Raw genomic sequence first — 17,384 nt, 5'->3', positions numbered from 1 at the left:
GCCCCCGGCCGGCGGCTGCGGTGCGGGCGGAGCTTGGGGAATCCAAGCCGCCGGCTCGAGAACCCGCGCCTCTGCGTGGGCGCGGAGGGAGCAGCGGCGAGCCGGCGAGCTCGCAGCCACAGCCTAACGACAGCTAGGGGACCTAGGCACCGGAATGAGCCCCCGAAGGGACGCTCAGGCTCCACCCCCTCTTCTGCCCTAGTTCAGTTTTCGGCAGGGGTGAGAGGGCATCGTGGTCAGGACTCCTCGGAAGGTGCTGCTGAGTGTTGGTGCCCGGGTAGAGGGGCTAACCCCCTTCTTGCGGCGGGGGGGTGGGCATCCTGCGAAAGGGGAAGCGGCCAAGGAAACAGCTGTGTCCAACCTTTCTCGTGCCTGAAACTGGACTCCAGACCGAGCGCTAAAATGCTTGCTTTGGCCCTGTCCAGGTTTCACAGCACGTATATTGACGATTGGAATCCTGGGCCAATGAAGAGTCAAGTTCAAAGTGGTACTCCCGGGCTCCCCATCCCATACTCCAACAAGTGTAACTGGAAACTAGAAAGAGGGGGTCTCCTGCTCTAACTAGCAGATCTCCGTTCTGGAATTGTACTTGACAGCTGTCTTCACCAATACTTGGACTGCAGTGGCTATAGGGTTCTCTTGGGGGTGGGTGGGGGTTGCCCTGAAGACCAGACTCAAGCACTCAGAACCTCGACAATGGACCGAGTTTATGAAATTCCGGAGGAGCCTAACGTGGATCCAATTTCATCTCTGGAGGAAGATGTCATCCGTGGGGCCAACCCCCGATTTACCTTTCCATTTGGCATCCTCTTCTCCACCTTTTTGTACTGTGGGGAGGCTGCATCTGCCTTGTACATGGTTAGAGTCTATCGAAAGAATAGTGAAACCTACTGGATGACATACACCTTATCCTTCTTTATGTTTTCATCCATTATGGTCCAGTTGACCCTGATTTTTGTTCACAGAGATCTGGCCAAAGACAAGCCGCTTTCATTGTTTATGCATCTAATCCTCTTGGGACCTGTTATCAGGTGAGCAATTTTTAATTTCTACTTCACCCCCCCCCCCACGGTTTGTGCAGAGAAAGATGAAGCTAATATTTACAAGACTGATAATGTGTCTCTAATCAATTCTCCCATTCCCTCCCACTCTTGGGCTTACTTGCCTACCATCCAAAAAAATCTTATCTTAAATATTTATTGCCACCAGAGTGAACATGTGGCATGTACTTGTGTTCTAAAACCATATATGGTACCATTGATATGCCTTCATTACTCAATGTTTGCTATTTGGATTCGAGTTGTGAAAATTGCTATAGGACCAGCTTATGTGGTGAACTTGTGTAAACAGGACATAACTTCAGAGTGTGTTATTTTGATCCTGTCTTTTGGACACTCTATTAATTGGATCTCACATTTGGTTTCTTTACACTGAGCTGCTTGGGCTGGTGGTGGTGCCATTTTCAAATTTTCCAGAGTTCTTTGACATCTGGAAAGTATTTTAAGCTATTTGTGGTCATTCAGTACCTCAATCCATCGTAGTTCATTTTCTTCTTTTGGTTCATCAGTCTCCTGTTTATCTCTTTGTATCTTTCTGCAATAAAGGTACAAGGTTAGAGGGGGCAAAGGAAGATAGTCCATCTCTCCATCTGGATGCTGTAGCACACTGTAATTAAATATCAGTTCTTTCCATTCAGATTGCCTTGAAAGGATGAGAATGTGCCTTATCTTAGGGAGACAGGCATCTGTGTCAGCGGTCTTATCTGGACACTGTGGGATTTTCAAGTTAGGGAGATGTTGCAAAACTTACAAAGTCAGGAGGAAGGAATGGACCAAGTTTGTCTTCATTGCAAGAGAGGCAGATGCACCTGCAGTCAGCTGAAGAATATGTGTCAGAGTGTTGATGTTGTAATTGCAATGGGGTAATATTTATTCCTTAGAGAAATAACCACAGTCTGAAACTGGTTATTTGAGGACAGAACTCCCCTGCCTTAAAATTTTTTAAATCAATAAGTGTTCAAACAAGGAGGGATTGAGTAGGCTCCATTGGAGAAAATATGGGATATCAGCAAAAACAGCCTGGAATTCCAGTGGCCTGGAGTCTAGTCCTCCCTCTGTCATTGACTAGTTGCTGGGCTTTGGTGAAATCTATGAAGATGTCTTGGGCCCTAGTTTCTTCATCTGTATGATAAGTGGGTTGGGCCAGCTCATGGGTCTCAACTCAAACGCAAACGCTTACAGCGGCCAGGCAGGTCTCATAAATGAGTGAAGCGGGCCAAGTATGAGAAAACCAGTAGCTTCATGTGTGATGATAAATGAAAATTAAGTCTCAGTGTTAGAGAAATGATGGAGAGTAGTGAACAGTGTGGTAAGCTAGAGTCTGCATGATTTGCCTAAAGGAGGCAACTACTCTACAGTTCCAGCCCATTGTGTCACTCTTGGAACTCAGACCCAGTATTGCCAGATTCCCCAACTTTTCAACAGAAGCTTCCAAGACAAGATTTGATATGATATATCATTTAAAATTTTGGCAACTTGACTAATTAAATAACACAACTTGGACCAAACAAACCACAGCTGTTGGTCAGATGTGACTCAGCTGTTGGTCAGATGTGACTCAGCTGGCCTATATGCAACATTTGGACCAAGTAATCTAAAAGTTCTTTCCAATTCTAAATCTTTGAAGTTAAGCTGTAAAAGAAAGACCTCAAAAAAAAAAAAAAAAAGAAAAAAGAAAAAAAAAAAAAGAAAGACCTCATCTTGAACTTGGAACCAAGAAATTTAGAAACATTAGTGTTCCTGGGTGGCTCAGTTGGTTAAGTGTCCAACTCATGATTTCAGCTCAGGTCAGAGTCCTGAGATGGAACCCGAGTGGGTTTCTGTGCTGGGTGTGGAGCCTGCTCAAGATTCTCCCTCTCTCACCCTTTCCCTCTTTACCCCTCCCCACTGAGTGCATGTGCATGCTTCTGCTCTGTCTCTGGAAAAAAACAAAAAACAAATTTAGAGATGGCATCAGAGGAACAAGGAAACCATTCTTCTCTCCTTTTTCAAAGGTGGTCTGTTGAGTTAACAGATCAAACACTCTCAAGATGCAAATTTCAGCATGTACTGCCCCAATCCAGAGTTTAGACTTCCTTTGCTTTGTGGCCTCTCGAGCCATCTTTGATTTGGACCCATCATATGGAATAATGAGAACTATATTTCATTTTTGTTGTTTAGCTTCCACTAGAAATGATTGGAAAGCATTTATAATAGCTAACCTGACAGCAGGGAAGAAATAATTAAAAGCTCATAAATTATATCCTTGATATGCTTATGTTCAAGGCAAATTACTTTTTAGAGAGGAAGGAACTTAATCAGTACTATTAGCTACATGAAGATGTTTGGAGGGCCTGGCTCCCTGATATGAGATACAAAGACACTTCCGAAAATGAAAATGTACCCTAACTTTTTTTTTAAGATTGATTTATTTATTTATTTATTCATTCATTCATTCATTCATTCATTCATTCATTCATTCATGATAGACATAGAGAGAGAGAGAGGCAGAGACACAGGCAGAGGGAGAAGCAGGCTCCATGCCGGGAGCCCGACGCGGGACTCGATCCCAGGACTCCAGGATCACCCCTGGGCCAAAGGCAGGTGCTAAACCGCTGAGCCACCCAGGGATCCCCAAAATGTACCCTAACTTACTAAAGCTTATAACCAAGTCAAACACTCTTACTTAAATCACTAAATAGCCTTTAGAAGCATAAACAGAATTCTTCCTGCCACTACCTCCCCCAGTATTTTATTTAGCAATAGCGCTGATGGGCCCAGGTTAAAATCTAAAATATTTTGTTGGAAATGCACTTAGCTTTTTTCTTCTGTGTTCTCTCCTCCTTCCACCTTTTCCTCTCCCAGGTTTTAGAGTTTGAAACATCCACTTTCTAGGAGGAAGCTGCATGCTTTAGACTGGCACATATGCCCCACTCTCAAAGGGATCCTGTGGAGAATAGCAGGCAGCACATGTTCCAAACCTCAGAACCAAAGGCCTAGGAAGCATATAAATCTCTGAGCTTGTCTTTAGCCTATTTTTCCATTAAATTACATTGCCATTATTATTATCCTCTCCTCCCATCATTTCTCACCCTGTATTCTTCCTTTTTACTCTTTCATTTACTCAGAAAATATTTATCAAATACTCACCATATGATAAGGATGGTGGGCAAGATAAATACAACCCATACCCTCAGTCAGGAAAGATGGCTTAATTTTCACCACAACTGTTTTTACTTATTATAATAGTCCACAGTTTCCATTCATGTCAGGGTGAGTGGAGGAAGTGGTAACTCAGGTGTTCCAAAACAAGATGTTCTAGTTGCTTCTCTTCTATTCACCACATCAGAACTGCTTAAAGACTTCTGATTTATATGGGAGAGATGGGAAGGATACAGCAAGAAATGTGGTCTTATCACTATTTCAAGGTTGGTAAAGATGTTTTCCTCTTTGTAAAGAAAGAAGTTTAAAAGGCTGTTGGCCCCAAATAGGTCAAGAGGTCTCCAAAACAACTTTTATTTTTTTTTTTTTTTTTTTTTTTTTTTTTTTTTTTTTTTTTTTTTTTTTTTTTCAAAACAACTTTTAGAGAGATCTTTTGATATTCCCTAGGTATGTAGCACATTCAGTTCTGAGTTGTCAAGTCTTTAAGTACCTTTGTTATTGAATGGCATTACTGTATAGATGTGAGGTTTTTTCTAGATCCCGTCCAAGACTTTTTGGCAAGACAATTATAGTTGTGGGCTTTGTCCTGAAAAAAGCAGAACTCAAAAGCCCCAAGTATAGAGCTAAATGCTTTGCATACAGATTGCTTTACCTCAGGAACTTGAGGTGTTATGAAAACCAGGGCCTTTAAGAACCTTCATCATTTTCTCTCAACACATTATTTAATGTCTTTGTGTTCAAGGTGCTTTTCTACCATAGGCTTATTCTTAAGGAGACCAAGCAAATTCCTTAAATCCTCCAAGTAACACTATGAAATGGTGTTCTCAGGTCAGTAGATGACCGACCAAACAAAAAAGGATTTAGACTCAAGTAACTTATAGCAGACATAACTATCTCTTTGACTTACAAGAAATGAGTAGAATGGGAATTAAGGAATGGCAAAAAGTAGCACAAACTCCCTGAATTGTATTATTATCCCCCCCTTCCCCAACCTTCTTTCCCAGGACAGCTTTAGTTAAGTACCCATGATGCTTTATTTCTGCAGATGTTTGGAGGCCATGATTAAGTACCTCACACTGTGGAAGAAAGAGGGGCAGGAGGAGCCCTATGTCAGCCTCACCCGAAAGAAGATGCTAATAAATGGCGAGGAGGTGCTGATAGAATGGGAGGTGGGCCACTCCATCCGGACCCTGGCCATGCACCGCAATGCCTACAAGCGTATGTCACAGATCCAAGCCTTCCTGGGCTCAGTGCCCCAGCTGACCTATCAGCTCTATGTGACTCTGATCTCTGCAGAGGTCCCCCTGGGTAGAGGTGAGTGGGTCAGGAGGGGGGAGGGCTCCATTTAAATCAAAGGTCTTAGAAATCCAGACCTGAGCTGTCCAATACACTGGTCACCAGCTTCATGTGGCTATTTAAATTAAAATGAAACATGAAATAAAAAATTTACTTCTAGGGTCCCTGGGTGGCTCAGTCGGTTAAGTGTCTGCCTTCGGCTCAGGTCATGATCTCAGGGTCCTGCGATCAAGCTCAATGTTGGGCTCCCTGCTCACCAAGGAGCTTGCTTCTCCCTCTCCCTCTGCTGCTCCCCCCACCTTGTGCTCTATCTCTCGCAAATAAATAAAATCTTTAAAATATTTACTTCCTTAGTCATACAAGCCACATTTCAAGAGTTCAATAGCTGTGTGTGGTGAGTGGTTACTGTACTGGGCAGCATGGTATTACAGAACCTTTGGACAGTGCTGGTAGATAAAGAACTAGGGGAGCCAGACATCTTAGGCCTGCCACATTTCTTAACTGGGGTAAGCTATTTAAGACCAAAACTGCCACAGATGAGCCTTTCTGGGCCCAGAGAAGATGGTAATACCTTCAGTCAGTAGGACATTTTCCCTAGACCAGAGTGTTTAAATTATCCTGAGGACTTTCCATTTGTTTTGGTGTAAGGATGGTCATCTTTTAATAAGAGGTTCCCAAATATTACTGATCATGAGAAAACCTATTACTGGGTGAAAGCTCCTTTTTAAAAACTTACATCTCCTACTCAGACCTCACTCAGTCTGAGTGTGGGGAGGCCAGGAATCTGTATTTTTATTATTATTTTAAAATACCCCCAGTTGATTCTGATCAGCCACGTTTGGGAACCACTGGTTTAATCACTTCTCTCCAGGGGGGAGAAAGAAATAGGGTGAATAGGGAATGAATACCAATGAGAATGAGGTTTGGTCCCAATTCTGATCTTTTTTTTTTTTTAAAGATTTATTTATTTATGACAGTCAGAGAGAGAGGCAGAGACACAGGAGGAGGGAGAAGCAGGCTCCATGCAGGGAGCCGGACGCGGGACTCGATCCTGGGACTCCAGGATCGCGCGCCCTGGGCCAAAGGCAGGCGCTAAACCGCTGAGCCACCCAGGGATCCCCCCAATTCTGATCTTCTGTGTGATTGTTGAGGGAAGTTACCCAAGAGGTCACAGTCTTAAGTTCCCACTTGTAAAAGACGGATCCTTGGATGAGTAAGACCTCTAAGAGAGGAGAAAATGTGAGTCATGTTTTCAAAGTCAAGATAAAGTACGGTTAATGAGTTTTAACAGCTCAAGATTAGCCTCATCTGCTTGGGCTGGAGCTGATACAGCTGTGGGTACACAGCTGCTTGCAAAGCCCCATGTTGCAAATGAATATAAGGAGGGAATTTGTGCCCTTTGCTCTTTTCCTCCGCTAAGAATTGTTCATGACATTCTGTTGGTCTTAAAGCTTTTTTACCTACCTAGAATTGACAGTGATGTGAAGAGAAAGGGAAATGTTGATGCTTTTCCTCCTGAGAATTTTGAAGGTCATCAAAGTATCTAATTAAAATATGTATACTTTACAAAAGTAATGCATGCACAAGCCATTTGGCCTACGAGGAATTGTATTCGTATCGAAAATTTCTGGAAAGATATATCAGAAACTATTTACCTCTGGGGAGTGAAGATGAGAAGTCTGTAGACTTTTGCCTTTTACCTTATACCCTTCTGTATGGTTCGAACTTTCTATGGTTTAAAATGTTTGTTATGATCATGTATTTCTATTTTTGGCCATTATTTTTTTAATTTTAAAAATCAGACATGGTTATGGCAAAGATTCAAAACCACACAGAATGTATATTAAATAGGAGATGTAATTTTACTCCCCAAAAGTAATCTCTATTAACTATTCAGTGTATATCCTTCCAGACTTTTTTGACTATGTAAACATACATACAATATATATTTATTATGTATTATGTATTTTTGTAAGAAAGGGCTGTATTAAACATTGTGTTCGGGCAGCCCGGGTGGCTCAGTGGTTTGGCGTCTGCCTTCAGCCCAGGGTGTGATCCTGGGGACCCGGGATCGAGTCCCGCATCGGGCTCCCTGCGTGGGGACTGCTTCTCCCTCTGCCTGTGTCTCTGCCTCTCTCTGTGTGTGTGTCTCTCATGAATAAATGAATAAAATCTTTAAAAAAAACATTGTATTCAACATGTCTTTTTCAAAAGTATGCCAATATATCTTTATTCAATGGTTATTTATATATGCATACTTCATAATAATAAATGATAAATATATAATATATATTTTCCTTATATGAACTGGACCATTCTTTCTTATTTCTCCAATCTTCTATTGGTAGGATTAAAATTTGTTTCTGATTTTCCCCTTCAAAAAAGTTTTTTCTAATTACAAACTATGCTCCAGTGAACATCTTTCTAAGTATCTGTGTACTAGAATGAGACTTTGTAGCTAAATTCTTAGCAATAGAAGTGCTGGGTGAAAGGATATGCATGTTTGGAATTTTATCAGTACTGCAAATAGCCCTCCCAAAAGGTTGTATGAATTTATATTCCTAAGGGTATGAATATCCTTTTTCTTTGTATATTAAGCTAAATATTATTTAGTTGTATAATTATAACTGATTACTTAAATAATTTGTTTTTAATTGTGAAGACAGCTGAACATCTTTTCATGTTTAGATATTTTGTTCTTTAAAGTGCTTATTTGTAGTGGGTTGTCTTTTATTAATTTGTAAGAGCTATTTTCTTCTGGTATTAATCCTTTCTCTGCTGTAGATAAGTGTGTATGTATACATTTGTATGTTTTGTATGTGTATACATTTTAAATGTGCATGAACACATGTGGAACATACCATATATAAGATACACAAGATAATTTTATCTTCTGGCTTTCTGAAGTATTAAATTTTTATGTGCTTAAGTTCTTTATTGCTTTTAGATCTTGTGAACTTCTTACAAAGGCCTTTCACAGCTCCTATCTGATAGGGCAGTTTAGGTTCATCTTCCAAATAGATGCATTTCCACAATCAGTTTGTCAATTCCCCTGCCAAAATACAAAACAAGGCAAAAGGGTAACAACAAAAAAAGAAAAAAAAAACCACTGAGATTGTGTATTGGTAATGCATTAAATTACTTAGGTTATTTCGGAGGGAATGTGTATCTTTGTAGGACCAATCAGCTTCATATTACAAGATGACATCTCTCTCCGTTTCTTTAAATATTTTTACATCATTTTATTGAAGTATAATTGACAAAAACCTCTACCTATTTAACATATCCAGCTTGATGGGTCTGGAGATAAGTCTACATCCATGAACTATCCCCATAATTTATGTCATAAATGTGCAAGGCCTGGAACAAGGAAACTATACAACTTTATTGAAGTACATAAATATTTCATGAAATGTACTTCAGTAAAGTCGTATAGTTTTCTTGCTAAAGGTCTTGCACATTTTTGTAAGGCTTATTTCTAGGTATTCTATTAGTTTTTATTTTATTTTTTAAAGAATTTATTTATTCATGAGAGACACAGGGGCAAAGACATAGGCAGAGGGAGAGGCAGGCTCCCTGTGGGGAACTTGATGTGGGGCTCGATCCCAGGACCCCAGGATCACAACCTGAGCCAAAGGCAGATGCTCAACCACTGAGCCACCCCGGCATCCCTGTTCTATTAGTTTTTAAATCACCTGACTTCCTAAGTGTCAGGGTAGTGTCTAAGTAGGAGGAATGCATGTACTACACTTTTGGAAATAGCGAATGATGATGATGATAGGAGCTAGCAGATAGCATTTGCTATGTTCTGAACATTTCTCTAAGTCCCTTGCATGTAATTATTTCACTTAATCTTTACAAGAACCCTGTGATGTAATTATTATCCCCTTTTTAGCAAATGAGGAAATAGAGGCACTGAGAAGTAATAGATGGCAAGATTGGATTGGAATCCAAGAGGTCTGCCTGCAGAGCCCATGTTTCTAACTATATCACCATACAAAGGATGTAAGGGAAACCTTTTCCAAGGCCTTGTTTTTAGTTCTTTGGCAATTTCTCCTATTAAAAACTTCCTGAGAGTACCATCTCAAAGTCTTGTAAGTGATTTTCTGGGTTAGGTTTCTTCATTTTCATCCACTCTTCTTTCTCCTTGCTACCTCTTTTCTAATCGCTTTTTCTCTTGGAGACCATCTGGATCAGTCTAGATGAGCAAATTCACTAACAGCATTATGATCTCTTATGACATGAATCTATTTGTAGGGAGACAGATGGAAGGTGTTTTTACATTTATTGCATCAGGCTTTCTTTTATTACACTACTATCAATAAATAAGTTCTTTTTTTTAAAGGAAATTTTTTTTAAGATTTTATTTATTTATTCATGAGAGACACACAGAGAGAGAGAGAGAGGCAGAGACACAGGCAGAGGGAGAAGCAGGCTCCATGCAAGGAACCCGATGTGGGACTTGATCCTGGATCTCCAGGATCACACCCCAGGCTGCAGGCGGCGCTAAACTGCTGCGCCACCAGGGCTGCCCAATAAATAAGTTCTAATTCAAGGGAAAGCATCACCACATGTGGCTAAATGTATATACCCTCTGATGTTCCCAACTACAAGCGTCAGCACTTAAGGATGGGACTAACAGTGGTTTATAAAGCTAAGAGTGTATCAAATCATTAAGTTGTACACCTTAAACTAATACAACATTATACATCAATTATATCTCAATAAACATGGAAAAATAATAAATAAACATCAGGCTAAGAGTAAACAGTTCAAGAGAGTCTCTCATTCCAGTCTTTGAGATTCCAAGACTCTACTTAGAGCTGAAAAGGATCTTGGAAGCAAAGCTGTGCTGCTTTTTGGGTTTCCATGGGGAAGTCTTCACTTTCCTTGCAGATTAAGTTGACATCTCTATGGCTCCAGTTCCCTGGAGCTAGTATTTTTATGGGAACACAAAGTTCCAGCTTTTTTTTTTTTTGGATGATTTACCCCTTAGGCCTCTCTCACTTTTTTAGTAATTGGTATTCTTTGATACAAAGGAATAAAAGGAAAGGGACACTGTGTGATCTATAGTTGAGATTCAATGTAGCAAGTTATAGAGCACACTGACCCTCCAGGGACCAAACTCTATACAGTGGTATGGATGTTATGGGCTATGAAGTAGGGTGTAAAATTTTTGTAAATTAATATTAATTTGTTTTATTATTTCTTAAAACTTTATTTGTATTTATTTATTCATGAGAGACACAGAGGCAGAGACGTAGGCAAAGGGAGAAGCAGGCTCCCTGTAGGGATCCTGATGTGGGACTCGATCCCAGTACCCTGGGATCACAACCTGAGCCAAGGGCAGATGTTCAATCATTGAGCCACCCAGGTACCCCTAAACATTTTTTTTAAACAACTCTGGTAGAAGTTTGGAGATTCCTAAAATATACCAAAGCAGCTGGGTGATAAATTGATATTGCGATGATTAATGCAAGCAATTCTAGAGATCTCAGTGAATTGGGGAATTAAAGCACATAGATATTCAGTGACTTTCACACAGCTTTCACAGAGCTGAACTGAGGGCTTTTAATTGTAGATATTTTATGCTGCCTCTGTAAACTCAGAATTCCTCATTAATTCCACAAACATTTATGGATCACCTATTATATTCCAGGCAGTGTGTTTGGCTCTGGGGATACAGCAGTGAACAAAATAGACATGGTCCTTTCTGCCTTCATGGAATTTTCAGTATACATTCTGACACATTCCTGACATACATACAAGATTAATTTCTTAAAGAAGATACATGTCAAAGAAGGGACTTTTTAAAGATTTTATTTATTTATTTATGAAAGACACACACAGAGAGAGAGAGGTAGAGACACAGGCAGAGGGAGAAGCAGGCTCCCTGCAGGAAGCCCGATGTGGGACTCAATCCCAGCACTCCAGGATCACGACCTGAGCCGAAGGCTGACGCTCAAGCACTGAGCCACCCAGGTGTCCCAAAAGAAGGGATTTCTTTATCTATCTATCTATCTATCTATCTATCTATCTATCTATCTATCTATCATCATCTATCTATTTTATTGGTGTTCAATTTGCCAACATATAGAATAACACCCAGTGCTCATCCCATCAAGTGCCCCCCCTCAGTGCCCGTCACCCAGTCACCCCCACCCCCCGCCCACCTCCCTTTCTACCACCCCTTGTTCGTTTCCCAGAGTTAGGAGTCTCTCATGTTCTATCTCCCTCTCTGATATTTCCCACTCATTTTTTCTCCTTTCCCCTTTATTCCCTTTCACTATTTTTTATATTCCCCAAATGAATGAGACCATATAATGTTTGTCAAGAAGGACTTCTGTAACCAAAGGCGTTACCTATGAATTTCCTAGGACTGGATTTTTTCAGAATTCCTTCTGCCTCCTTCATTGTTTGCTCAGAAGCCTATTTCATCAAGTGGGTGCTGCCTTATCTCTTTATATGTGTTCTTTCTGTGTTAGTGACCTCTCAACATTAGTTCTGAGATCCACTCTTCTTAAAATAGTGGAAAGGAATAAAGGGGAAAGGAGAGAAAAATGAGTGGGAAATATTGGTGAGGGTGACAGAACATGAGAGACACCTAACTCTGGGAAACGAACAAGGGGTAGTGGAAAGGAAGGTGGGCGGGGGGTTGGGGTGACTGGGTGATGGGCACTGAGGGGGGCACCTGATGGGATGAGCACTGGGTGTTAGGCTATATGTTGGCAAATTGAACTCCAATAAAAAATATACAAAAAAGGTTCATTTTGGATGTTTATATGATTATTAAAGTTAAAATGTGTGTTAATTGTGGGAAATTTAGAAAACAGAAACATAGAAAATAAGCTTTAAAAAAAAACTGGTATAATCCCTATCACAAATATATATATATTTTTAGTTTATCTAATTCCATTTTTTTCTGTGCATGCTGTTTTCTGTGCTAACACAGCTGTGTTCATACATGAATTTTCTCTTCACTGGGCCCCGCAGGTCTCACCTATCATCTCTCTGGACCTCTGGGTCAGAGTTCAAGCTTTGCTAACATAGTCTGATTATCTGTTTTTTTTCTGTTATTTTTTTTCTTACAGCTGTGCTAATGGTCTTTTCCCTGATATCTGTCACCTATGGGGCTACCCTCTGCAATATGTTGGCTATCCAGATCAAGTATGATGAATACAAGATTCGCCTTGGGCCGTTAGAAGTCCTCTGCATCACCATCTGGCGGACATTGGAGATCACTTCCCGCCTAGTGATTCTGGTGCTCTTCTCAGCCACCTTGAAATTGAAAGCTGTGCCCTTCTTATTGCTCAACTTCCTGATCATCCTCTTTGAGCCCTGGGTTAAGTTCTGGAGGAGTGGTGCCCAGATGCCTAATAACATTGAGAAAAATTTCAGCCGGGTCGGCACCCTGGTGGTGCTGATTTCCATTACTGTCCTCTATGCAGGCATCAACTTCTCTTGCTGGTCAGCTTTGCAGTTGAAATTGGCAGACAGGGACCTTGTTGACAAAGGTCAGAACTGGGGACATATGGGCCTGCACTATAGCTTAAGATTGGTAGAGAATGTGATCATGGTTTTGGTTTTCAAGTTCTGTGGAGTGAAAGTGTTATTGAATTACTGTCATTCCTTGATTGCTTTGCAGCTAATCATTGCTTACCTGATTTCCATTGGCTTCATGCTCCTTTTCTTCCAGTACTTGCACCCATTGCGCTCACTCTTTACCCACAACGTAGTGGACTACCTCCATTGTGTCTGCTGCCACCAGCACCCTCGGGGCAGGATTGAGAACTCAGAGCCATCCTGTGATGCTGAAGCAAGGCCAAGCATTGTCTGATTCTATCTTCTGGGTATTTGGGGATAGGTTGGGGTTTGCCAAGAGCAACTTTGAAATTGAAGGAGAGGATGAGGCTCTTAGGTGAGTACTCACTAGGATATTTTCTTGAATTTTCTGGTAAGCCTATAAGAAGAAAGAACAGCTCCCAAATAGGTTTTATGTCCTTAAGATTGGTCTGTTTGGAAAAGGGGGTAGCTACTGTATACCAAGAAGGATCAGAGATATGGTGAACACCCCCTCCCACCCAGGGAAGCTGTGGCTGCCCGAGGGGATAATTTACCTCCAAGCACCTTAAGCTCTCTGGGTGTGATCTTGTAGCTCTGCTCATTTGCTTGAGGCATTACTGAGTTTTCCTAGGGCTGAGATGAAGGCCCAGAATTCCACCAGAACATATCTGGACTGATTAGAGAGTATGACAACTTGCTAGTTATGGGTACCTCCCAGGAACCTGGCTGGTTAATGTGGAATTGTAACTGTAAGCATGGCTGGTTGTTTTTTGTTTTTGTTTTTGTTTTTTTGTTTTGTTTTTTTTAATTCCAATGAGAAACTCTGGTTTAAGAAGAAAACCCCCACTATTAAAAGAGCTGCTCCCCAAACAAGTTAGCTTTCCATTAGGGTTTTACTAGTGATCTTTCATCAAAGACCTCTCTTTTCAAGCAGCCCTTCATAGGCACACTCTGAGGAGGGAGTGCTGACTAGGATTCCTTCAGGGCATAAGCCAGAATGACTCTTTCTCAGGGACCTGCATGGGCACCAGCTTGTGGAATGGAGTGGTTGAGGAAAATCTCTCACTTCATGCCTCATTATCAGGAATTCCCTCCAACCTGGTTTTTCTGTGCTCTTGGCATTTGACTACTTGATATAGATTGCAGAGAGGCTGAACTGTAATTAAAAATGTTTTTAATGTAAGGAAGAAATGAAGATTGCTTTGCATCTCCTACTATTCTGAGTATTTTGCTGGGGTTTTTTTTAGGGGATGGAGAAGGTAATAATAGCTGGAATATTACCTTCATGCTGTTTGGGGTTTAGATGGCAGCTACTACTACTACTACTACTACTACTACTACTACTAGGGAAACGAGATTACATTAACTCATCATTGGTACTGGTTTTTGCCTACAGGATTTTATTTTGCAATAAGGAATGTTTATCAACCTTCTGCTCATTCTCATACCCCCAGTGGATGAATACATATCTCCTTTTTTCATGTATCTCATATCAGTTGGGTATTTTGATGGGAATGTCAGCTAGATGCCTCTAAGGTAACCAAGAAATTGAGGTTAGGAGGGCCACTGCCACCTGGGACCCAGTATCTCAGTATTTGAGAATTCCTAGTAGCATGTACCAACTGTTGCTACTGCAAGGTTTTGAGAAATTGTGAACAATCTGACCTAAAGCTTCTCATTCCCATGTGATGCCCACCTAAAGATCACATTACTCTTGAGATCACATTAAGAATTTTAGCCATTTCCCTTCCTCTTATCCAGTGTCATGACTTTATGGTAGAGGTATTCCCTCTTTTTAAGTAGCGGGGCTCTTAGCCAGAATGGTCCTATTTCCTGGTATGTCTAGTGTGGGTTTTCCCATCTTCAACCGCTGTTTGGGGCTAAAAGGATTGGATAATTGATTTGGGGAAGAGTAAAGTGACTCGCTTTGGAGCAGTGAATATTTTCTTTTCCAGTCCAACTCCCTCATTTTATCTTTGATGATGAGACTTAGGTTGATGTCATAAAAAGCTCATACTCTTGTCTTCTGACTATGTAATTTAAGGTGAATTTGAATGAATCTATTAGGCCTCCAGAAGAACACACTGTCTCTTGGAATTCAAGCAATAATTTCTCCCTAGTGGTTAATATGCCCTTCTATTAAAATCAGAAGCAGCGTGGAACTGTAATTTAGTCCGTAAAAGGCATGTGAATCAGCTTACTTAAGGTACAGGTGTGATGAGAACACAGTGACACACACCAAGCCAAGCAGGCCAATTAGAGCTAGAGTGGAGATACACAGGGCAGAAACCATGTGCCTTGGCACTAGACCGGGTGTATTTTTCCCCCCACATAGCCTCCCCAGCCTCCATGACTTAATATCTCTGGAATGCAAGGAGTTCAGGGTGAGGGGTATGGAGCACCTTGGGACCTGAAAAACCTGCTGCCCTTTCCTTAGGAGAAGAGAGTCTAGCCATACCTTATGCAAATGAACTCTCAAAACCTCCTCTAGGTGGTGGCCTTCCTGTTGCACAGCAGTATTCTAGATACACAGGAAAAGGAGAAATTTCAAAATACGATGGTAGGGCAAGGGAAGTGCTCCTATCTGCATACACCTCTTTAACTGCTCTCTTTTTTGCACTTTGAAATCTTAAAGCGACACAGGGTACTTGTGTAGGGGCAAGTCTTAGTGGGAGAGGAGGCAGAGATGGGGCCAGCAAATGGGTCTTGGAAATGGAAGGCAGAACCATGAAGTTTGGGGGAAAGAGAGGCTGATGTAGCAACAGCTTTTTTTCATATTATTGGAAATTCGGTAGGCTAAGTATGGGCAAATGGACCTGTTAAGGAAATGTATTAAATAAACTAATAGTTGTCAGTTTCATTTGTTCCACAAATACTTTGAAGGCTATGGGGCATAGAACTGTGAGGCACTGTAGGAGAATTAAATAATATCTAATATTTATAAGCATTTACTGTATATCTGGCATGGGTGCTTTATATGCACTATTTCTTTCATTCAGTCCTCAAAACAACCCTCATGAGGTTGGTACTATTAATCCTTCATTTTACAGATGAAGATTCTAAGGCCTAGAAAAGGGAAGTGACCTGCCCAAAGCCACAGGTCATATCAGAGCCAGGATTCAGTTTTAGGCACTCAGGCTCCAGAGCTTCCACTCTTAATCATGACACAAGCCTCTAAATCCTCTTAGGTCCTTTGTGGAATTATTTTAATATGTTAGCGGTTCCAGGAATATTTTCTGGGCTATCGTTGGGTTCATCTCAAGCATTCTTACAAACACTCGTAATCAAGAGGCATCACTCAACTTACCCTAGAGGAAAAAGGTCAAGTCCTAAAAGGCCTGGAATGAAATTGAGTATGTGTTCACATGTATTTATATGTACTTATATTTATGTTTACATGTAGTTATATACAGGGAGTGGGAGAGTAGGGTGAGGGATAGTGGTAGATGGACCCATTTCCTTTCTAATTTCAGGATTTTGTTTCCTGTGTGTTCTTAAACCTTCTAGACCCTGTTGTGGTAATAAAACTGGAGGGAGCAATTCGTACTTAGGTTTGTAGGACTCTCCTCACCCCCACCACCTCAAACAACCAATCACAGCAGGGGAGTGCTGAAGCCTACTCTCTTATACTTCCTCTTAGCAACATTGTCCTTACACCTCCTGAGAAGCTAACTCCTAGTTCTTTTTTTTTTTTTTTTTTTTTTTTTTTTTTTTTGCTAACTCCTAGTTCTGAAGCAGGCCAGGGGATATGAATGTTGAAGAATAATGCCCCTCCCTCAGCTGTCACAGTCCTGAGAGCCTAAGTCAACATTCAGTGCTCTCTCAGCTAGCCTGCTCCCGCCTACACCTCACAAGGTCATGTTCATCAGCTTTCAGAGTTGATTGCTACTTCCAGGGTAAAGGTGGTGTGAGCAGCTGAAGGGTAGAACATCCCACCAGGACATTCCATCTAAACCCGTGGAGTTCTGGGATGCCTGGCTGGCTCAGTCCATGGAGTGTTGCAATTCTTGATCTCAGGGATGTAAATTTGAGCCCCACATTTGGTGTAGAGATTATTTAAAAATAAAATCTTAAAAAAAACCCCACAAAACCTGTGGAGTTCTGTTTCTGAAAAGCCGTATGCATAAAAGCAGATGCCTTGGGGCCCTCCAAAAGATTTACCTACCCAAGAGTGGGAATCCTCATTCTTTGAAACTTTTGCTATTAGCCTTTATTACTGTCTTAAGGGGGGCTACACATGTCCATAATCTTATGCCTTTTCTCTTGGAGGGTTAGCACCATTAGTCATACACTTTAGTCACAGACTTTAGAACCTCTGGTGTGCTC

General features: G+C 41.2%; 1 protein-coding gene across 1 annotated transcript; it reads left to right on the top strand.

Moving 5' to 3' along the window:
* Positions 1-666: 666 nt before the first annotated feature.
* On the top strand, positions 667-16,725 carry XKRX (XK related X-linked). The gene is made up of 3 exons (XM_038587856.1): positions 667-1,031; positions 5,245-5,513; positions 12,587-16,725. The coding sequence occupies exons 1-3, from the start codon at positions 697-699 to the stop codon at positions 13,330-13,332; spliced, it is 1,350 nt and encodes a 449-aa protein (XP_038443784.1). The 5' UTR covers positions 667-696; the 3' UTR covers positions 13,333-16,725.
* The last annotated feature ends 659 nt before the right edge of the window (positions 16,726-17,384 follow it).

Source organism: Canis lupus, chromosome X (assembly GCF_011100685.1).
Source record: "Canis lupus familiaris isolate Mischka breed German Shepherd chromosome X, alternate assembly UU_Cfam_GSD_1.0, whole genome shotgun sequence".
Lineage (NCBI taxonomy): Eukaryota > Metazoa > Chordata > Mammalia > Carnivora > Canidae > Canis > Canis lupus.
The sequence above is the reverse complement of the archived record's forward strand: the minus strand, read 5'-3'. Positions and strand labels throughout refer to the sequence as shown.